Here is a 22,093-nt window from a genome sequence, read left to right as displayed (position 1 = left end):
ATAGAGTTCAGACAGCTGCTCAAATTTCAAATTTGGAGTCACCAGTCATTCGCTCAGCTAGCATGGATATAATATAAAAATAAACATCACATTTCAGTTTTTATGTTAATTAAAATGTAGGGCCAACAGTACAATAACATTTTATTTAAAAAAAAATTGCATGGAAAGCTCTTCAACTTTACATAACACATCTATTCATATTAAACTAATTTAATTTAAATCTACAAACCAAATGTATAACACACAGATGAACTTCAGGTCCCATAACTTTAATTATTATTCTTCATTTCCATTCATAGTGATTTTTTGCTGCAGTTGGAGTTGATTTCTTCCTCTGAGCTGCTCTCAACATCACTTCTGTCATCTTTGGATACCTAACATACACACACAATGAAGTTATAGGAGAATATATAAAAAAGATGGAAAAATAAATATCCTCTATACCAACCTTTCCTTTGAATATAGATTTGACAGCAATGCAAGTGATGAGATAAAACCAGAATACATGAAGGACTTGTAAGACCAATAGCAGGGAATTAAGTAGCCACCAAGCCTGGTATGGACCAAGGATCTCCCAACTCTCAAACAGCACACTGCGGATGATCCTGCAAACACAATTGCAGGTATAACAGGTGTAACACTTTCTTCAGCCTTTATTGTTTAAACACAAAATGTTTTAATCATAGATAGGAGAAGCCAGTAACACACGGATATTAATTTGGCAGCAGAACATAAGTTCTCAAAGTTTGTCAGTTACATTCAAGACAGTAAGCAGAAGCTGAGGCTCATGTATTCTCTTGTAATCAAAAGTGTGCATAGTGCAGTATAATGTCTCACCAGAAAGGAAAGATGACTAGCCGTGTTATGAAAAACACCAGGGTGAACAGCACAAATAGGGCATCACACAGCCTCTGGTATTTGGCGTAGTTGGCCAGTTTAGCTGCCTTGAGGAAAAGATAGAAGTTAAACTTTCAAGCCTCTTAAACTTACATTTAATTCAATAACAATGTTTCAAAATACAAATGTGTAACCCTCTTATCTGTATTTATTATTTTGTATGTTATTTTTTCAGTTAGTTGTCAGCTACTTTTTACCTCTAGGAAAATGTCAGATGCATCATGAACACACATCACTAGCGCTCCAGCTCTAAGCATGTTGTTGGCATAAGAAAATGTGATGAGAAGAATGGTGGCAAGATGATGGATGAACATGATTAGGAAATCCTGTTAGACACGAAATTATAAACGGGATATGGATGGTAAAGAAAAATGATTTAATGCATAAAAAACAGTGAAGTAGGTACAAGATGTGGGTGACTTACCTTTCGTTTAATGTCAATGAACTGAGAAAACATGAGAGACCAATAGAAGGCAAATTCGGCAACATAGTGGTTGTATTGGCTCTGAATCATTGGCTATTGAGAAAGCGACACAAGAATATCACATGAAATTCATTAATTCATTTATTTATCTTTAACTTACCCTTGTAAGAAGTTGTGTGTAAAGGAAATTAAAATATTGTGTGACTATCTTACCTTTGAGAAATCACGTGGTCTTGTAAGATAAGATAAGATATGCCTTTATTAGTCCCACAGTGGGGAAATTCCAGAAACTAAACTGAAACTCATTTGGTCTGGTCGTCAAGACAGTCTTAGAAAACCTTTCATCGAAACCCTTTTTGTTCCCTTTTGGTTGCTAATCGTATTAAGACGCGTTTATAATGTAAGTGAAGAGAAATGCAATCAGACCATACAGTTGGCTTTCAGATCCCTCTCCTTTGACATGTATCACACCTTGTATTGTTTTGACTCCACATGGTACAGCCTGAGGTGATCAAGCTCATGAATGCCTCCAGGAGCTCGTCGGGCCACACCTCAGTAGGAGTATCACATCCTTGCTTTGAAATGTATGTTCTCTGGTCATCTCAAACTATACAACCCTGGTGATTTCCATGATTCGGGGTCTGACATAAGGGGGAGATGCTGTCGGACCTATTTCTTGCAAGAAATAAACTCTTGTCTATGCTTCAACATTCATCAGAGCCTGCAAAAGGAGTCTTATTTCCACGACATTGTGGGTGTGTTATTAGCCTATGTATTTTAATGTTGAAAATAAACATTTGTTTTTACCTGGAATGGGTAATTATTCCAGCAATGCCTTGTGTTCCAAAGCCAAGGTGACTACGAGAGGAGATATTTTGTTAAATTGTTACTCACATCATATATTGCATATTGAAAATAATTTACTTACATCCCACATGTAGGAGATGGCAAAAATAAATATTCCTGAATAAAATGTGAATCGCCACCTGGAATAAGAACAGAAAAATATACCACTATACTACTATACTAACTATATAAAAATAATAATTTGATATACGTGTGTATATACGTGTGTATACATACATACACCCACACACACACGTGTGTATACGTACATACATACATACATACATACATACATAAACACATGTACAAACACAGACACACACACACATTTACCTGGTATCATCAATATACAACAGCTAGTATCATCCAAGCAAACTTGACATTGTTGGATTTTATTCAATAGAGGTGCATGCTACATAGTACTTGTAACATGACTAAGGGCTCGTTTAGTGAAGTCCTAATCCTACTTCCATCACAGAATTTGCATTTATTAAATCGACTTCCTGTCTACCTACATGCTCTCACAAAACTTTGTTTCAGTTGTTGGTCGGTCTTGGTCTCTCCGGACTCGAAACCATCTCTGCACTCTGCGGAGGTCCCAGTCCAGCTGTTTGGACAGTTGCTCCAGATGTCTGTGGTCTGGACTCTGTAGAATAAGGACAAAAGAGGCATTAATGGGATTCAAGTCCACAAAGGTAAATCTGTGTGCTTCCATAAACAGTGGAAAATAATTGAAACTTACTTAAATAATGCTTTCACATCATAACATAATTTACTCAATACAATACACGATTTTAAGGAACTTTCAAATCAAGATCCAATCATTTCAAATCGTCATTGTTTAGCTTGGGCCTTTAAAATGAGAGGTATGCAGCCAATCCTGTCAGTGAAACCATATTGTTTGGAGCAATAATTTTACCCTTTATTTGACCCTTGTATTTGTATTAAATATGAGAAAAATAAAGTAGATTCAAAAATAGTGACTGATCTATATGAGGGGGGAAAAAACATGGTACTTTTTTTTTTTGCCTAGCCCAGCCCCCTGCTTATGATCACATATGTGTTTACCGTTTTGGAGTGGTAGACTTTCTCTAGGAGGGCATTTGGCTGGACCTGTCGACGCACCCCTGTCCCTGTCTGTATATGAAGTATGTTAGCACAGGGTTTGGCCACTAGCCTGAATACACAAAACAGGAGAGAGGGTGGGGCATGGGGAGTAGACAGAGGGGTGTTATATTAGGAACATGCACAGAAACCCTTAGACAGAACATCTATGGTGAAGATAGGCATTCTATTCATGTGTTCAGGAATGGAAAGATCTCTATCAAGACTGAAGATTTTTTTTCAGCACAGAGACAACTAGTTGAGAAATTATGGGTTTTCCGGGTATCATATTCTATGAACTTACATGACCCCAAATAAGGTCTAAAAACCAAAGGGTAAAATACAGGGAAACTTAAATCAGCGCAAAACCAGGCTCTCAGATGAATTAAATACCAAACCAAATCCCCAAACCAGGAGTAAACCTTCTAGAGTCAACATTTATGATGGAATTGAATAAAGTGCCCTGAGCTGAACTTTAAGTCATGGTTTCTGTAGGTTAATGCCCTTTCTATTAATGATACTCTTTTCTCTACCACACAAGCAGATAGAGGGTGTTTCACTGGATCAAACCTACAGAACAAGTGCTCATCAGGCCAGTCAGGCTTGATAGCATGAAAATAAAAACGATTGTTGAGGCATTCTAATTTTGCATTGGATTAATTTACTGTGATCACTATTGTGGTGGGTAGGCATGGGACGATTTTGAAATTCCGTGTCAGGATTATCATAGCTAAAATAATTCAAATTAACAATCGCACTAACTGTTAAAGTTGCTGACTGCTTAAAATTGCTATGGCTCTGAATCATTATAATTTTAATATTATAAATTGGTTCCATTTTTAAACAGCTGTTATATTCAATTCAATCCAAGTGTATTTATATAGCACATTTAAAACTACTTTAGCTGACCATGCTTGACATAAAAGTCAACAAAAAACAAATATACAGACAACACAATACATAGGAAAAGAACAATAAAACACCAAGATATCCTGTCTAGCTAGTATTAAAGGCCAGGGACAAGAGGTCCTGAGAGGATCTATTGCACATGTGTCAAACTCAAGGCCCGGGGGCCAAATGCAGCCCGCCACGTCATTTTATGTGGCCCGCAACAAGGTAAATTAAAACGTGTGACTGTCTTAAAATGTGACTTTATCAGGAGATACGCAGTTACACAGTCATATGTTTTACATCTATGCAAATTTGAGTGCAACCATTTTGCTGATGTGGCCCTCTGAAATTGAGTTTGACACCTCTGATCTATGTATCGGCTTCAGGCCTGTCACGATAAATACTATATCGACTTATCATTCAATATATAAAAGCTGGAACAATATATTTTGGGGGTCAATATTTATTTTTTATTATTTAAAATTAGTTGTATTTTTCTGTACTGGAAGGTTGAATTATGAACTTCTATGATTATAGATAAAAACTAACTACCAGTACTTAAGTGTTGAATTCTGAAATTATTTATTGCAGTTGATATTTTTAACAATATTGTACATTTAGAATAGTTTTTGGGGATCATTTTTGCTTTATGGTTTGGTTTCAGTATTATCGTTCATTGTCTATATCTACTTCAGCAATATATCTAACTTCAACATTTGGTATTGTGACAGGCCTGATTATACTTTGTTATAAGTGAAAAACATCAATGACCTAGAAGAGATCATCATGGAGAAGTTTTCCATACATTCTGGTGATATAACAGTGATTACCGTGATTATATAAAATGCCCCACGAACGTTTATCGTCTACACTTTTGATCATAATAAACAGTTTATTGTCCCATCCCTAGAGATGGGTCAAAATCTGTGCAAAATCAGTTCCCTAACAATCTTTTTCTATTTAAAAACCCTTTATGGTACATGATTAAATTCATTAAAATGAAGTTGGTAACTTCAGTTTGTATAATATTTCGCTCAAACAAACAATCATACTACATCACGTTACAAGTCACAACTACCAGTCATCCAAGTATGTATAGGCTACGGTTTCAGTCGGAAGTGCTAAAGTGCAGGAATCTTACGGAATGTAGCACCTAAACGCAGCGTAGTGACATGTCATGTGAGAAAAGAGGAGATGGGAGGCCACTGACCAAGTAATGATTAGGGTCATTAGGTTTTTGTTTAAATGTTTTCACATTCATTTGACACAAAATGAATAACTTTGTTACAAACAATGCAAATGTACAACTATTTACTTAAGTAAGCCATACGTATTGTGTGAAATACAGGATTGGAAACGGGTTTGACAGAAACAGCACTAGGTCCTGGTGTTGAAGGCCTAACAGGCGGAGTTGAAAAAGCTTAGTCACTATGCAAAACTCTTTGCAAGATAATAATAGTTTGTATTTGACATAAATTACTTTACATAGTCTACAACATTTTAGAATAATTGTTGTAGGGTAGCCTAGTTTGTGAGAATTGTTTCCTATTCCCCAATATTTTTGATTTGAATTGCATTATCGCCGTTGCCATGCCAAATCCTTCAGATCAAGAAACCTATGCCTGAAATCCATAAATGGAGGTCTGTATTGCTAAGCTTTGTTATCAGAATACTAATAGCCTAAGCTATGTTATCGCAATACCATAAGTTGGTATAGTAGCCAAAATGTGTACTCAACTAAAAATACTTTGGAATTAGTACAAGTACTAATAAAGTAAACGTTTCATTTGAGGAAACTTAGGTAAGAGTAACTGTTGACTTATAATTAGAGTAGCCTATAACTGTACAGAACATTTAACATTTAATGGCACACAAAGTTACATTTTCAAGGGACAAAAAAAAACACCAGAAACTAATGACATGAGATGGAGTGTTGCAAGGAACGGTTTTGTTCTCACTGGGAAAAGTGACCAAAACGTTTATTTAACTAAGCAAACTGAAAAATATATTACTGAGGTAAGAACAAAAGTATGGTGCCTGAAAACTACAACATTTTGTTTAAAAGGGGACTCAATTATCCTAAATGCGCTTGGATAAATGTAGCCTGAGTAGCCTACTACTACTATACCAACTACTACTTCATCAATAATCCTATATTGTGGATTTATTTCATTCAAGTCAATAGTGTGTGAACTTAATTTGAAGACTACAAACCTACATCGTGACTTTAAACGAGGGGGGACACTTGATTGTCTCCAAAGAGAGGTGCTTTGCCTATAATATTCCACTCTATGGCATTAAACTTCTTATCTAATCTGCATTTACTCAATTACAGATGTTTTTATTGCTCAAAACACCCTGATGAACACGTACTCTTCTGTAAGATAACCTGTAGGCTGGTGTTTCCATGGAGACAAGCAGGTGGCGGACTACTTCATCAGAAAAGAAGTAAGCAACATAGTGCACCTTAATACAAGTTCAAACAACAGAATATTACCTTTCAAACAATAGCCTAAGTATGAATACCCCCACAGCCAACGGTAAGGCGCAGACCAAGTGTCCCGCCTGAGGATAGTCCACTCCAGTGGTGGATGCTCCAGGTCCGCCCACGTCACATTTCAGGAAAACCAGAACCTCTCCTTCCAAATCCACGCAGACACGAGTGAAGCCATCGGAAAGTTAGACAAAAACAAAAACTGTCAGATCAGATGAACGCGAGAGCCACTACCAGTTCAAATCCTACTGTAAACATTAGCCCCAAAGCGAGCTCCTCGTGCGCCCAGCCTTCCTCTCCTAAGCATGACTTGTGGCTAAAATGCAGGGTAAATACAAGCCACAGGGCACACCCACAACTTTAGGCGACACTTCCCCGTCAGGACCAAGCAGACCAGAGTTCAGCCCAGTGAAGGAGGCTATTTATAGATTATATGAACCACGTTTTGTCAATAAAATAAATAAAATAAAAAAATAAAAAGAATTAAACGTGCCCACGCGCATTGGTGAGTATTTGCACGTGGGTTTTGCATATACTATTCTGTGCTCTTCTATGGTTCTGATCACTGGTACATTTATAGACTAATCCTCTAATTATAGTTTTGAATCGCTTGTTCTTCTATTCATTTTAAACAAAAAAGAAACAAGCTAATTTGATGGCCACTCAAAACAGAAGCCTACACAAACATTCACTGGAAAGTTTGCTACAGGTCACAGCTAATCAACTAAACTAAACACCAGCTGAGGTGCATCTCACTGGCTCAATTAGACTTAACGACGAATGTCAATTAAAACCTCTTTTTTTTCCAGACCAGTCATTTTTAGCCCAATTGCACTCTCCATGTAAACTAGATATTTAAAATTAGTACTGAACCATACAGGTCAAGCAGGATACACAGGTCTGTATTTCTGTATTTTTTTTAATTAATAGGACATGAATGTTACGAATTAGCTTTTGTCAACTTGGGAATCTTGTGAATAAGGGAAACGAATCTATACCCTACTTTTGAATTGCCCAGGAATTAATGAATGAATGATTGTAAGTTGGCTTCTGTCCACATAATGGTCTTTACACCTCCTGATTAGAGACATTTTCTTGCTTAGGACTTGAGTATTTTAGGATTAATGACTTTTGCATCCAGACACAACATGCAAAGCCCACTCTGTACCAGTGAGCCACAGCAGGAGGCAAAAGTTCAGACACACCTTCCTTTGACAATTAATAAAAAGTGAAGGTGTCTACAAACTGTTGTATTATAGTCTCTTGTTGAAAATATTATTCCATCTGCTCCTGCTACATACATAAGTGCTTTTGACCCTAAAGTCAAATACTTGGCATGTGAAAATGTTGGACCCATTTCTTTATGATTCTTCTAGTTTGCTTTCCTGGTCATTGTTTCTTGCTTGTATTTACATCATCAGCCCTCACGACAATGCACAAAACCCCTCTGTGTCCCTGTGCAGCTGCAGCTTCCCGAGATGCTCCGTGACCTACTGTGGTGGGCTTGGCCGACTGTACCACTCAACGGGGTTGCTCATTATTCTTAACATATTTAGTTCTGAGTTCATCTTCTGTTTTGGCCACTTTTAGAATTTTTATATTTGAATCCAAGTATCTTTCTTGTGCTGTCTATTCTGACCTTCAAAAGGCATTCATGCTTGTGCATTTCTGTTTTTGATTGACAGTGTGACTCCCCTTGGCACTTGGCGTGATCCGTATCACGTTTGAAAAAATCTGAGAGTTGGAGGAGAGTTCTTCATGTCAGGGGCTGCTGTACACAGGGAACACAGAGTACTCAAGCGCCATCATCCATCATCCAGGTAAAATCCCTTTATAGATTTGATCAATTGTTTTGTCACTTAATCTAAATTAACACAACAGAGCTTCTGGTAAACTATAATGATAGATGTACACATTTAAGTCTTTGTTTACACTGTTGACTTAGAGCATCTAACACCAGCATCAAGCTCAATACTAACATATGCAACGAATTAGATGAGTATATGTATTCTATTCTATTTGCAGTGTACAACATGGATGGCAAGGACCTTAGTGACCCCTTGAATAATGTGACATTGATCAAAGGTAACCTCTGTCTGTCTATATTTGTATCTGTTTGGTGTGGTCATCTGCAGTGGTAGAGAAGATGGACAATGGCGCATTCTATTATTGGTTCTCCTCACCTGACAAAGCACATTTGGTAACTGAAGTGATGAGAAAAAAAATAAATCATGATGTCATTGTCTCAACTTGTTTCAAGGCCTAAAAATACAGGTTCAGCTGCTTATTTCAGAGTTCATTGTGGTGACAACATTATACTATATTGGTCATGATCACAAACTTTATTTAAATGAACATGTCATCTGCCCATCAGTAATTTCCATGTGATTTTTAGATAATAGATGCCTTTTTCATCCTGGTTTGGAATATTATCAGAGTTGTAAAGCACTGCCCAGTGTCTTGAGTGTTTAGCACCTCAGGCTGCTGTAAAGTTATGGGTACAGTCTACTTATGATGTTCTTGGCTGTTTCTGACTTCCTCTCACCTCTACCTCCTCTCTGCTTTCATGAAACAGTCAGACTAACTGGACACTATGATATGCCCCTCCTAAGGCCCATAGTTGCATGATAAAACCAGTTGCCTGTGTATAATGAGAGCTGAAATAATGGATGATTAAGGTAGGCACAGAGTCGTCACACTAGTAGATCGGACTGGAATATAACCTTGGTATTTTTGCTCAATGTTGTATGATAGATTGATTTTCTGATGCTCCACTGCACATGATGTAAGCAGCACAAAGCAGGACTGTGTCAATCCTCAACTGACTTTTTCACTTTTTTCCGATAAACCCTAAAGACCATATTTTATTAGTATTTAATGGGAAAGACATATTCTGTGAAGAGGACAGCCCACACTGACAGATGCCCCTGGCACATTTCTAAAATAAGATCCTTTTCCCTACATTACTTTCTGCTTGAGGCAGTGTCATGCACAAATAGGCTACAAATCTAGCGGAAATTCACTTATCTTCTTTCAGACATGAAGACAGCCACACATGTTAAAGACTGAAATGCCTTACTATCGCTATTTGCACAATGTATCATCAGTTCTGGGAGAAGGCCCACTTACATTCTACCTCATAAATATGCACAGAAACACCAACGATCCTCTCTCCTTTGTTTGACTGGTCATGTGGACCAGGCAGAGATCGCATCTAGCACTCTGCATTGGCTCTATGGCACTGGTTCTGAAACTAAGGTTAAGATCAAGCTATTGGTATACAGACTCTGCATTCTTGATTAGTTGTTGAACGTAACCCTACTTATAGCAATATTATATCATTCTCTTACACTCATCATCGCAGGTAAATGTAGAAATATAAATTGAGAGATTTGTCTTTCAACTCTGCTTCATGTTAGACCAATACCACACCAAGTACTGCACCTTGAGATTTTACCCTCCTCCACTTGTGACACAAGCTCAACATCCTGGAGAAGCCACTCTACTTGAGACCCATGGCCTCAGATTTGATTTAAGATACGTTATTATATGGGGCCCGCAGATAATTCATGGTGGTTGTTTTGGCAATACTAAGATTTAGGCTTTAGTAATAATTGAAACTTATTGACCTCAATTACTTTGAGGTCAATGATAAGGAAAGGCAGGCTCTACATTTACATAGTATTGGATTACATCTAATGTATTGTCATTTAGATGTACATCATGTGTATTTTCTACATTGCAACAAAACACCAAGATGTTATGTAGCCTTCAAAACGATAGACTTATCTGTACACGGTTTGTGAACACTGATGTGTGTGTGTTGAGACCAAATGTTGCTCTATTATGAGGTCATGTCTTTTCATAGCTGTTGGAGATTAGGAGGTCTGTTCAGTGGAGACTGTGAGGTATTTTCAGGCCTTGTCTCTGTGTCCACAAAACACAACAAACTCTTAACAACCACTTCTGTTTACGCATTGTTTTTAGTTGCGGTTATTTAAATGTTGAGGATTATCTTGTAGTGGTTCTGACATTTGTTATTATTTTATCCTTGTTTTAATATTTGTTAGGAATTATTGCATTTACTAACATAAATGGGACTAGGGCTGAGGAAAGGTTCACCCACCATATTGACAGACTGTTTTGAAATGTTGGATGTGTATCACAGATTATAATTCAAACTTCCTGAGTGGATATTTTGTGTTAAATGTCTGAAAATCAGTGTGATCTATAATAAGATTCGTGACAATCCCCATATCTAATTATAGAAGGCAATTAGTCTCTGTAATAGGACTATGTCAATCTTTTGAGAAATCGGGTTGCATTCTTTGGAGCTAAAGTAAAATGGCTTTAGCTTGAAGTCAACTCAGTTTTTGAAATGTTTTTATTAATATTCTTTTAAATATTGTAAGATAATGAAATATTTATGTGCAGTGTCCTTTTTATGTTTTCAGATGGCCAAACCAGGACAAACTTGGTATCTTCAGGTGACTCAGACAAAATGATTCAGAGTTTAAATGATGAACTGCGTGAAGCTCAGGAAATGGCAAATACAGAAAAACACAAAAACATGGAGCTACAAGGTAAATAAATAATATCTTCAATGTAAAAATATAAATGCACGTAAAAGAATAGAAATGTTCATTTAAATTGTGAAGTGTAATCCTAATTCAACTACCGACTCCTCTAGAAACCATGTCTAAATTGGGGGAAAAAAATCCTGTCAAAATGAAAAAAAGAACTTCTACAAATGAGCCATTACATTGTTGTTTTTTAAATTATTAATATGCTAATTCATTCACTAACTGTTACATTATTGTGTATTTCAAGCCTCCCTTGAAAAAGAAAGGAAGGAGAAGAAACAACAATCTGATGATTCTGCAAAACAAATTCAAACCCTCCAAGGTCTGTTCTGTATAAAATATGTTATTCATGATGATGCTATAATATGAAAAATAACAATAAGATGGCTTTATATTTGAATAGGCCAACTGCACCAACTTCATGAGGAGGTGGCCGGTCTCAGAGAGCAGCTGAAAAGTTCCCCCAGTTCTCAGGACGAGCTCCAGAAAGCCAAAGAGGAGGTGAAATCCCTGAAAAGAGCCCTGGATGAGGCTAAAGCTGAGCGGGGCATTGTCTCCAAGGACCTAGACAAATGGCATCAGACTGCGACCAAATATGAGAGAGAGATGGAAAACTTGCAGCATGATCTTCAGCAGCAGAGTAAGCAGTGGCAAAAGACTGCAGAAATACAAGGTAAGATTGTTATACCTGTACACTTATACATTATTTTATGTCACATGAAGAACTAAAACAGGCTTCATTAGTCATATTGGAAAATGTGCAAGTTTAGCAAAAGTGGCTGCTAGCAACTATGATGACATTAATAATTAAAACATGCATTAACTTGTCAAGCATAACATAATGTTCAGTGGCAGGTGAATGACAGATTTTTTATTTTTTTTTTAAACATACTCGCACAGTTTGTTTTTGGGGAGCGGTTTTGGGCAAGTGCTCATAATGTTATACCCAAACATCTTTGTTTCCAGCAAATGAGCTCCAGTCTGTGCAGTTGGAGTGTAATGGTCTGCAGAAGGAGTGTGCCTCTCTGCGCTCTGAGAAACAGGAGATTGTGACAAAGCATCAGAAGGAAAAGTCCACCTTGCAGAACGAGTGTGCTGCACTGAAGGCTGAGAAGGACGACCTGATCAAGAGTCACCAGAAAGAGAAGAACAGCCTGCAGAGTGACTATTCAAACCTAAAATCTGAGAGAGAGGCCGCGATACACAAACAACAGCAAGTGGAGAAGGACCTGATCAGGTTAGTACACTGTACATTATGCAATATCAGTGTTCTGGGTTTGAAGTCCAGAACCATTACCAGCAATTCATTTTGAGATAAAACAAGCACTCAAGTAATTTTCCATTAAGTTGAAGTGCATTAAAACATGAAATGTAGGCTAGATAATATCTGTGAATATATTTTTACTGCAAAAAATATTACATGTGGGCCGCTAGCTCAGGAATGTTCTTTTTGTTATGTACAAACTTGGCAATGGAAAAGATTTAACACTGAGATTAGGCTCAGTAGTTCTTGTAATGCTTCTGTTGATTTTATGTGTGCCATACTGCCATTATATCAGGTCTCATTCTGACAAGATGAGGTGAAGCCACCAGTTCCATTGAACAACTGACCGAAAATGAAAAACCCTTCTTTTTGTTCTAGTTCACGTGCCAAGAATACTGAGATGACCAACAGCCTGAAAAGCCTTGAAAAATCTCAGCAGGACCTGGAAGACAAACTAGCATCTTTAGAGCTCCATCATCAAGAGGAAAATGCCAAGCTCCAAGCTCAACTGCAGGAAGCAAACTCACAAAGTGACACTCTGCAGAAGGAGGTACAGAGTTTTTTCTACTAGACCTAATGTTGCATGAAGGACAAACACGCATGCAACAGAAAAGAAACAAACAAGCAAATCATCTTATTCTCATCTTATTATTGTTTGCGTTGATGGGAGGGAGTTAAAGCCACAGTATGTAACTTTATAGGCAAGCTTTTTGGAGAAGTTACTGACTCTTATTTGGCCTGGAGGAGGGCCTCGTGCTTGTTTCCATGTTATTCCTTTGGCTATAATTTTCCACAGTATGGAATAAAATGTATCCATCTCCATGAAGAATGTTCCAAAGTATGGTTTAACTTTCAATTTTGCATGGAATCATGCAGGTGACACGGTACCTCCAGGATGTTACATACTGTACCTTTTAATGATAAGTACTATATAATACAGACAATAAATCCATTGATACATTGGTCAGATATCTGCATTTTAAGTGCTCATTAGCTGACTTTGTTCATCAAAATTTAGGTTGGTTTAATGGCACGATTATTATTTTTTGCAATTCCCATCCATTTATAAAGAATGAATAACAAGGAAATTAAAAAAGTTAAGATCCACTTTTCTCCTTGAATAATAAGAATTTCACATGACATCAGAATCAGAATCCTTTTATTGCCATCGTTTGTGAACCCAGTTCACAAACGATGGCATGACATAAATATGACATAAATAACTTAATAAATGCATTGTTTTGTATTTATAGTACGATAATGCCCTGGCAGAGTTGTCCAACATTAAAGAAAAGTACAAAAGGACAGAGCATCAAAATCAACTGCTGTCTGAGGAACTAAATCAGTGCAAGGAGAGTATCAAGGACATACAGGAGAAGGGCACAAAGGTTGGTGCATGTATACACTTAACGGACACCAATACATTTAAAAACTCTTAGTATTGCTATTGCTAGCTTTTAATTTAAGAGCATGAGACAATTGTTATAATATTACAATTGTAATATATTGCATTTTAGACCAGGGGATTCACTATTTGTTTTTTAATCCAACTACCCTGTTTGTTTCCAGACTGACAGTTTAAAAGATTGACAACATTTGTGTGTATGTGTATGCATCAATCCCACTGAACAGGCATGACCACTTACATTTAAACAGTCAAAACAGAGAGCTTATGTTTACCTTCGTTACTAAATTACTAGTATTCTGTAAACCAGTAAAGCAGGTAAACCCCGAAACTCCCGTTTCACTAAAAGACATTTTGAAACATTTATTGGTCTATAGTGGTGTAAGGGAGAAAGAGTTGCAATGTGACAATGGAATGCTGTTTTTTCTACGGAATGTGCCAGATAATAGGTTTGTTATGCATTTCGGTAACACTTAGACCACTGAGTGACTGAGATGTCAAGTTTCATTTGCTTTGTATAATGTCCCTTCCCTCCTGTAGACTTCTCTATTGCTGCCCATTCAAGCCATAGCCATCGGCCTTGTTCTGGCTTTGCTGCACTGGTGCATTGGCGCACTGTGGTAGTAAGGTACATGTGACCCCTTGTGAAGTCAGCCTAATACATTTCTCAAGTGTTGTCTTAATCACTGCATGATCAAATCAGCCTTACCTAAAGTCCTAAAAACCTTGTGTGGGCTCCCTGGATAAACTAATGTAAATAAATGCCTTGAGTATCTAACATTTCTTATTATGCAGCTTTTCCATCTGGTGTTTGTCTCTTTTTTATGGCTCGTGCTTAATAATGATTCTTCTGCAAATGTGCTTATTAAATGTTGCTCTAACTTACACATGTGTATCTCATGAATTAGATTTGTGGAAAAATAATATTAATTGAATAAAATATAATGTTAAAAGCCAGCCACAAGGGGTTACAAGTCCGTTTAGCCTGGAATAATAAAGAGCTGCTTCATCTATTGCTAAGAATCTTTTTTACAGAATAATTTTCCACAATATTATTAAAATTCATTGAGTTGCACTTGTAATCCATGGGCACAGCATTGATCTCAATTTTCTTACAAAACCTTGGGTCAACATCAGCGTATTGTTTTTTTTGTTGTTTTTTTTATGTAAATGTATTCCTTTTTCAGAAACCATGGATGATCTGGGGACCGGTGGCTGCTGTGGCTGTAACTGCAGTGACTGCTGCTGTGCTTCTTCGGACATGAACTGAGTGTCCCACAATGCACCTTTTCTCCTCTTCACTAACATAATGTCCTCTTTATCATATCTGCACTACTTAGGAGGGCTCCTTCGTAACACTGTTAGATTTGCTATGTTTTAAATGGCAAGAGTATTATTATTAATGCACTGACGGTAGCTACACTGTGGTACTGGATACAGGATTAAACATTGTTTGTCAACATTGTTTACTGTGGTTGATATGCGTCTGCTTTATGGAAATGCCATGCAAGTAAATGGAAAAGGTGGGTGTTGTCTTATGGAAAGATCTATAAACATACTGTTCTGTGCAAAGCTCCAAGACAGCTTTTACAGAATTCCAAGGCACTGATCCATTCTCGCAATGGTTAAGATGGTGTCCTGTGTTCCCCACCTCTTAAGTTGTTGCAACTCTAACACTATATGGTAGTAGCAACCAGCTGTATGACAAGATTAGTTACTTTGATGGTTAATGGATGTTGAACCAAGGTGGATGCAAATACAGTATTGACCATGTTCTTTCATTTATGAACAAGAAATCTGTGGAGTGTTCCCTCTAAATGTTATTAAACAGTACCCCATTATTACTGACTATAAATTGTTAATTTAATCTGTATATGTTATGTACATTTCTTGTTGTATTTTCACCTTTGCATAGAGTTTCAGGACTCTAATTATGAATTCTCCTGTGTTTACTAGTCAAGGCTTTAATGCCAACTGGCTAACACTATCCCTCTCAACAAGGTTATATCCTTGTGATGTTGAGTCAGCCTTTCTTGCTAATTCTTCTTGCTAAATCATCTTCCTGTGTATGAACTGAACAGTTGTGGATAAGTACTGACAATTTGTACTGAAGTACAACTAAGAAAACCACACTGTTGCCAAAATTGCACTTGAGTAAAAGCAGTTATTAGTTACTTTCATGACAACTTTATTAGCATTTTAGATCATTCTTTTAGAGAAGTATTGTCTTCCAGTGTAAAACGTGTCAGTGTCAGTGTGTCTACAAGATCCGTATTCACAAACATGTCCTCTATCCCCAAGTGACCCATAACGAATAAGTGGGAGATGAAGTGCAAACATGCTATATCATACCCAAAGTAAATTGATCATTTTCACATTGCACTACTTTCCCTACATTTTTATCGGCTTTAAAAGGCATACAGATTATAAAGAATGCTTTACATCATCTGACTTCCAGAGTGCCCTTATCCTTGGCAAGGAGATTATAGGGTTGAATACACCATAGCCTGTTTAAGCTGGATGAATACTCTAATGCAGGCATGATACTGCTGTAATATTGAGACAAATACCCTTGTGTCCCTCCAAATGCCTGATCTCTTTCCAGTTTACTTTTTTACAGTATTGTAAAAGTAGTCAGTGGCAGAACACATACGATTATAAATGGAAACCAAATATGCAAGTAAGTTTCAAAAAGTGAACCCACTACTGAGTTGCCAGGTTCAATTGTTCTGCTCTAGTTTGTATGTAGGTCATGTGTAGTTGACTGCAGACTGGACAGAATGGAGCAACCAATTTATATAATTAACAAAAACATTTGGTACATGGTGGTATAAAAAGTTATATAATTACTGACCAAACATCACATAAGCTAAGGAGATTTTAGCATTAATTAACATTTTAGATTAATTTTAAGTTTTGTAAGATATGTATAGTCTAAACAGCAGGAACAATTTCTTTGACAACGCCCTTGCGTGTGTGACCATCATGATTCAGTTTGTAATTATAGATGGTCAGATCTTTTAGCAGCAGGTAGTCTATTGCCTCGACTGTCTCTAGAATGACCCCCAGTGGTAGGTTTAGAAACAAAAGTTGTTAATTCTCTGCTGTGGAGCACTTGTAGAAATTCCCGGTCCATACAGGTAGGTTTGTTTATGCCAAGTATGTATGTTAACAATAACATACAGTAGGGGGTAATTATTCAGATAATCTGTAAAAGAGATTTAACAAAAAGAAATTAAATTATATTTATAAAAATATATGTTTGTATTTGCTCAGTCTGTGCCTAAAGGAGGCCACAAACCAAGAGCTTAATGCTGATGCCAGGTCTGGATAAATGGCTGTGGTTGTTGTGTAAGAAAGAAAGGCCAATATACAAAAGTATTAATCTGCTGTAGACATTGCTATGATTTTGCTGTTTGCAGTTGCAGTAGATTATGTCTAACCTAACTGCTACTCTAGTGTGTGGCCAGTGTGTTCTCTTTAAAACATTGATTGGCCAATGTGATGTCCCAGTTTGTCCTCATTCTAAAGTAATCAATGGGATTATCCAGAGCAAGCATAAAATCAGACAAAATCATCCATACAAGTCAGACTTTGGCATAAGCGATGCGCTGTTTTTTTTTATTTCAGAAGGCTAGAGAAAATCAGCTGAAATACAGATAATCAGGAGTCAAACTGGAATTTGTTTTCAAGGTAAAATCTTATTTAATATATTGTGTATTTATAGATTACACTTTTTTGTTCTCATCTTAATTATGTTGATGTAAAAAGAAATTCCTCATGGGAAAACGTTTTATTCCAAAAAAAGTTTTTTTTATTGAGCAAGTGTCAATATTATGTGTCCTCTTAGCAGATATAATGGCAGCAGATCTAGATGTCATCAATTTGTTTATCATTGCTGGAGCCACATTAGCCATCCCCATCTTGGCTTTTGCTGCCTCTTTCCTCTTTTGTCCTTCGACACTCATTAAAGTTTATTATTGGTAAGTAACAGCCTCTAACAGCCTGTAATTTTAAAGTACTAGTGCCATTTATACAGTGATAGAAAGAAATTTTATCCTTTGTTTTTTTTATAATTCCACTTCTTGTTTGCAGGTACTGGAGAAGAACTCTGGGTTTGCAGGTGCGGTTTGCAGACTGTGGTGGATATCGCTTCTGTTATTTGTATAGAGGAAAGCCAGGAATGAGACCGAGTATTTTAATGCTGCATGGTCTGTCTGCGCATAAGGACTCGTGGCTTACTGTTGTCAAGGTTTGGTCAGCAAGAACCTGCAATTACTATATTATCATGTTATTCTGTGTTATGTCAGCATTATTCAAATGGGAAATATTTCAAAGAATGATTTAAGGATATTTTTTAGTATCTTCCAAAGCATCTTCACATTGTGTGTGTGGATATGCCAGGCCATGAGGGCACAACACGAACCAACATGGATGATTACTCCATTGAGGGGCAGGCCAGAAGAATTCACCAGGTAATTTATAGTGATAACCCATTATAATCAAATACAAATGAATGAGGTTGCAACTAGATACTTATATATCTCTTGAATATTTTTCCTAGTTTGTGGAAGCGATTTGTTTAAACAGGAAACCTTTTCACATTGTTGGCACCTCAATGGGGGGAAATATTGCAGGAGTTTTTGCGGCATTTTATCCCACTGAAATATGCAGTATGACCCTAATATGCCCAGATGGTTAGTATGTTTTCTATTCCTTTATTACTATTATTAAATTTGCCATATCTCATTTGGTGGAAATTAACAATTGAACAATTTTGATCCCTGTACTGCACAGGATTTGCATTTTAGCAACATTTGGAGCTTAACCTCAGTGTTTGGATGAATGCATCTCTATTACAACTGATGGGTTTTGGTCATGCCGTGCATTCATCAGTTTCTCAAGGGCAGTTGTGAAAGAATTAGCATTTCACTATACCTCTTGTAGGGAAATGTCCTTCCCCTTGTATTTTGTCTATTTTGGAGGTGTTGGTTCGTTTTCCTTTTATTAATGTGTAACTTTTTGATCCTAACCTTTGCAGGAATAAGACACCTCTGTGAAACCAAATTTGACAATCATCTGCAGGACCTGGAGCACAGTAATTTCACATTAAACATCCCACTGATCCCAACTACACCAGAAGAAATGGAGGACATGTTCAAACTTTGTTCCCATGTTCGATTTAAAATACCACAACAGGTCAGCTTGACATTTCACTACTATTACTATTATTTAACTACTATAATTTCTGCTATTTTTGGTACTAACTATGCTACACCGTGGTTACTTCTTAGATTCTGCAAGGACTGGTAGATGTCCAAGAACCCCATAATGAATTTTACCAAGAAGGTTGGGTAATGTCTCACTATTTTATAAAAATTTCTATGTTCAATACATTCTAAAATCACATATTCCTTAGTTTTCATGGAGATAGTTGGTGAAAAATCAAGATACGCTTTACAAGAAAACTTGCATCTGATCACAGCACCCTTGCAAGTCATATGGGGGAAACAAGACCAGGTATTGCTTGACAAGGACTTTTTAAATATGAAAGCTAAAGACAAAATAAAGTGCTATTTCATAAACATTTTCCCAGGTGGTGGATGTGTCTGGAGCAACAGTGATAAAAGAAATATTGCCCAGATGCAGAATAGATTTGCTGGACAACTGTGGACATTCAGTGGTGATGGAGAGACCGTCTCGGACAGCCAAGCTCATCCTGGAGTTTATCATCCAGCAACAAGACGCCAGGGGGGGTGCTAAGAAGTCTTCCTAAGGCAGGGGTGTCAAACATATTTTCACCGGGGGCCACATTAGCAAAATAGCTGCCTTCAAAGGTCCGGATGTAAAATAAATCTAACTACTTTTTTTAACTTGTTAATTAACTGTTTCTGTATGTATTACTTGTTCAAGTTACAAATATTACATATGCATTTGCCTAGATGTAAAAATGTGGCTGTGTAACTGTGGATCTCCTGAAAAAAATTACATTTTAAGACTATCATACCTTTGAGTTTACCCTGTCGAGGGCCACATGAAATGATGTGGAGGGCCGCATTTGGCCCCCGGGCCTTGAGTTTGACATATGTGTCCTAAGGGAAATAGAACACACAAACTTGAATGACAAAAATCAGGGGCCTGCAAATATAAGTGGGCCAACGTAATTCTACAATCATAATCTCAATAACAAACACTAACAACCAAGATTTCTTATTTATATACTGGGGCTCTGTGTTAAATGCACCTATCTGAATGACTCATTTAAAAAAGGTGAGATTTGCCAACTCTTTAGTGAAAATGTGAAACAAAGCTACAATAAAATACTATGAAAATTGAGATGAATGAGGTTTGTTTTTATAATAGAAAATAGTACCAAAATTCTGCAATGTATTATTAATATTGATGTGGCTGTACAACATCATGCAGAGGTTCCTCCCCCATCTGATTCAGATGTGCGCAGTAGTTTGCTGCAGCCTGAAGCAGTGCACTTACAGACAGCTGCCACAGTGGCCAATATCTGCTGCAGTTAGACGACTTTACTGCTCACTGACATGTAATCTATCGCTTAGTACTTGTAAGAAAAATACGAGACTGGTAAGAAACTTCTTAAGCCCAACCTACTTCAATGGTGGTTTATCGGGATCCCTGTGATTTGACCAAGTGTGACTCGACTGCAGTAGCAATGTACACTAGTTAGCCGTGGGCTAGTTAGCATTTAGCTAGTTACTGACTAGGCTGCCCTGTATTATTTTATATTATTTTTTGTCACGTAAAAAGCGTATGTTTGTGCATACATATTATATACACATATGCTTTCTATTTAAAGTTGACCATAGCTTAATGCCACTCTTGGGCTTGGGCTACTTCTTGGTTTGTAGGTTAGGTGGCTGTAACGCTAGCTATGGACGTAAAGCTATACACTGGTTACACATGCGGATTGTTTCATTGTCTCGTTACGTTTGTGCACAGTACATGATTTTGTAGTGTTGTCATATTTTTTTGCATGCTAAGACAAAGTCAATAGTGGTATTCAGTAAAACGGACTCAAGAAATAGTAAGGGTAATGCCTGCTTTATCTACTTGCACTGTTGCCTGGCATGTATATAATGTGTATTTTATCACTTTTAATTGGCCATAGGTGAAGCAAAACAACACTGTGGACACAGTTTCAGTTTTGAATTTTGCTTCTGCCCAAGCACCTCTACAAATGGAGAATGGAGATTGGGATGGTAAGGTAAGGACAGCAGCAACTAGTCTTATGCAACATGTATTAAACAATACACAAATTTTCACAATTTTGTTGAGGTAACCTTGTAAATCTGTTGTGTTTTTGGCCCTTCTGGTTTGATTTTTTCCAGGTGACTAGTCCTGTTACTTTAAATGTAGGGGGCCACCTTTACACCACCAGTTTATCCACCCTACAGCGCTACCCGGATTCCATGCTGGGTGCCATGTTTCGAGGAGACTTTCCCACAACCCGGGACTCACATGGAAACTACTTCATAGACCGAGATGGGACGCTCTTCCGTTACATCCTAAACTTCTTGCGGACATCTGAACTTACTCTTCCTCTTGACTTCACGGAAACAGACCTTTTGAGGAAAGAGGCTGACTTTTATCAAATTGAACCTTTAATCCAGTGCCTTAATGATCCCAAACCGCTGTATCCTCCTGATATCTTTGAACAGGTAGTGGAGCTGTCAAGCACAAGAAAACTGTCAAAATACTCAAATCCTGTTGCTGTTATAATTACACAACTTACTATAACCACAAAAGTCCATGCCCTGCTTGAAGGTATAGCTAACAATTTCACCAAATGGAACAAACATATGATGGATACAAGGGATTGTCAGGTATCTTTCACATTTGGACCATGTGATTATCATCAAGAAGTGTCCCTCAGAGTTCACCTTATGGACTACATAATGAAACAGGGCTTTACTATTCGAAACACGCGTGTACATCATATGAGTGAGCGTGCAAATGAGAACACTGTGGAGCATCATTGGACTTTTTGTCGACCAGCGCATAAAGTGGAAGATTGAGGATCAGCACTTTTTAAATGTCTTAAACTCTCCAATGCCAGCTTACTTAGTATATTATTATACTCAATTAAGAGAACTACAAATTATGTTGAGCTAAGTTTAAATCACAGCCTACCAGGGAGCAGAAAAAAATCACTTTT

General features: G+C 37.3%; 4 protein-coding genes across 5 annotated transcripts; 3 read left to right on the top strand and 1 right to left on the bottom strand.

Moving 5' to 3' along the window:
- Nucleotides 1-10: 10 nt before the first annotated feature.
- Nucleotides 11-19,682, bottom strand: LOC117373013 (ceramide synthase 5-like). Its single transcript, XM_055223144.1, has 10 exons — nucleotides 19,569-19,682; nucleotides 3,236-3,344; nucleotides 2,683-2,813; nucleotides 2,250-2,307; nucleotides 2,129-2,179; nucleotides 1,322-1,414; nucleotides 1,095-1,223; nucleotides 838-944; nucleotides 449-605; nucleotides 11-374 (listed from the first exon to the last, which is right to left on the bottom strand). Exons 1-10 carry the CDS (start codon nucleotides 19,583-19,585, stop codon nucleotides 294-296), a joined length of 933 nt encoding a protein of 310 aa, XP_055079119.1. The 5' UTR covers nucleotides 19,586-19,682; the 3' UTR covers nucleotides 11-293.
- Nucleotides 7,009-15,773, top strand: slmapb (sarcolemma associated protein b). 2 transcript variants are annotated; one of them, XM_033970201.2, is made up of 10 exons: nucleotides 7,009-7,161; nucleotides 8,342-8,476; nucleotides 8,682-8,741; nucleotides 11,111-11,239; nucleotides 11,487-11,561; nucleotides 11,643-11,912; nucleotides 12,206-12,476; nucleotides 12,882-13,053; nucleotides 13,757-13,891; nucleotides 15,096-15,773. In XM_033970201.2, the coding sequence occupies exons 3-10, from the start codon at nucleotides 8,690-8,692 to the stop codon at nucleotides 15,171-15,173; spliced, it is 1,182 nt and encodes a 393-aa protein (XP_033826092.1). In that variant the 5' UTR covers nucleotides 7,009-7,161; nucleotides 8,342-8,476; nucleotides 8,682-8,689; the 3' UTR covers nucleotides 15,174-15,773. The 2 variants fall into 2 exon arrangements, with proteins under 2 accessions (XP_033826092.1, XP_055079118.1); XM_055223143.1 differs by lacking the exon at nucleotides 7,009-7,161 and adding an exon at nucleotides 7,414-7,554.
- abhd6b (abhydrolase domain containing 6, acylglycerol lipase b) lies at nucleotides 17,536-19,872 on the top strand. The gene is made up of 9 exons (XM_033969185.2): nucleotides 17,536-17,601; nucleotides 17,759-17,891; nucleotides 18,004-18,160; nucleotides 18,270-18,383; nucleotides 18,473-18,605; nucleotides 18,950-19,107; nucleotides 19,203-19,257; nucleotides 19,328-19,428; nucleotides 19,505-19,872. The coding sequence occupies exons 2-9, from the start codon at nucleotides 17,767-17,769 to the stop codon at nucleotides 19,682-19,684; spliced, it is 1,023 nt and encodes a 340-aa protein (XP_033825076.1). The 5' UTR covers nucleotides 17,536-17,601; nucleotides 17,759-17,766; the 3' UTR covers nucleotides 19,685-19,872.
- A 485-nt stretch (nucleotides 19,873-20,357) lies between these two features.
- On the top strand, nucleotides 20,358-22,043 carry kctd6b (potassium channel tetramerization domain containing 6b). The gene is made up of 3 exons (XM_033969182.2): nucleotides 20,358-20,502; nucleotides 21,047-21,142; nucleotides 21,267-22,043. The coding sequence occupies exons 1-3, from the start codon at nucleotides 20,359-20,361 to the stop codon at nucleotides 21,951-21,953; spliced, it is 927 nt and encodes a 308-aa protein (XP_033825073.2). The 5' UTR covers nucleotide 20,358; the 3' UTR covers nucleotides 21,954-22,043.
- The last annotated feature ends 50 nt before the right edge of the window (nucleotides 22,044-22,093 follow it).

Source organism: Periophthalmus magnuspinnatus, chromosome 7, assembly GCF_009829125.3.
Source record: "Periophthalmus magnuspinnatus isolate fPerMag1 chromosome 7, fPerMag1.2.pri, whole genome shotgun sequence".
Lineage (NCBI taxonomy): Eukaryota > Metazoa > Chordata > Actinopteri > Gobiiformes > Gobiidae > Periophthalmus > Periophthalmus magnuspinnatus.
This window is presented reverse-complemented; position numbering and strand designations above follow the sequence as displayed.

What these genes read in the sequence shown, in the direction of transcription:
- abhd6b (XM_033969185.2), top strand. Translation starts at nt 17,767, where the DNA reads ATGGCAGCAGATCTAGATGTCATCAATTTGTTTATCATTGCTGGAGCC. An exon ending in CGTGGCTTACTGTTGTCAAG is followed by an intron (nt 18,161 to 18,269) that starts GTTTGGTCAGCA and finishes GATATTTTTTAG; the next exon opens with TATCTTCCAAAGCATCTTCA. An exon ending in GATTTAAAATACCACAACAG is followed by an intron (nt 19,108 to 19,202) that starts GTCAGCTTGACA and finishes GTTACTTCTTAG; the next exon opens with ATTCTGCAAGGACTGGTAGA.
- kctd6b (XM_033969182.2), top strand. Translation starts at nt 20,359, where the DNA reads ATGTGCGCAGTAGTTTGCTGCAGCCTGAAGCAGTGCACTTACAGACAG. An exon ending in GTAAGAAAAATACGAGACTG is followed by an intron (nt 20,503 to 21,046) that starts GTAAGAAACTTC and finishes AATTGGCCATAG; the next exon opens with GTGAAGCAAAACAACACTGT. An exon ending in ATGGAGATTGGGATGGTAAG is followed by an intron (nt 21,143 to 21,266) that starts GTAAGGACAGCA and finishes GATTTTTTCCAG; the next exon opens with GTGACTAGTCCTGTTACTTT.
- LOC117373013 (XM_055223144.1), bottom strand. An exon ending in TCATTGACATTAAACGAAAG is followed by an intron (nt 1,224 to 1,321) that starts GTAAGTCACCCA and finishes CGTGTCTAACAG; the next exon opens with GATTTCCTAATCATGTTCAT. An exon ending in CTAGTCATCTTTCCTTTCTG is followed by an intron (nt 606 to 837) that starts GTGAGACATTAT and finishes TTGTGTTTGCAG; the next exon opens with GATCATCCGCAGTGTGCTGT.
- slmapb (XM_033970201.2), top strand. Translation starts at nt 8,690, where the DNA reads ATGGATGGCAAGGACCTTAGTGACCCCTTGAATAATGTGACATTGATC. An exon ending in GTGGAGAAGGACCTGATCAG is followed by an intron (nt 12,477 to 12,881) that starts GTTAGTACACTG and finishes TTTTTGTTCTAG; the next exon opens with TTCACGTGCCAAGAATACTG. An exon ending in GTGACACTCTGCAGAAGGAG is followed by an intron (nt 13,054 to 13,756) that starts GTACAGAGTTTT and finishes TTGTATTTATAG; the next exon opens with TACGATAATGCCCTGGCAGA.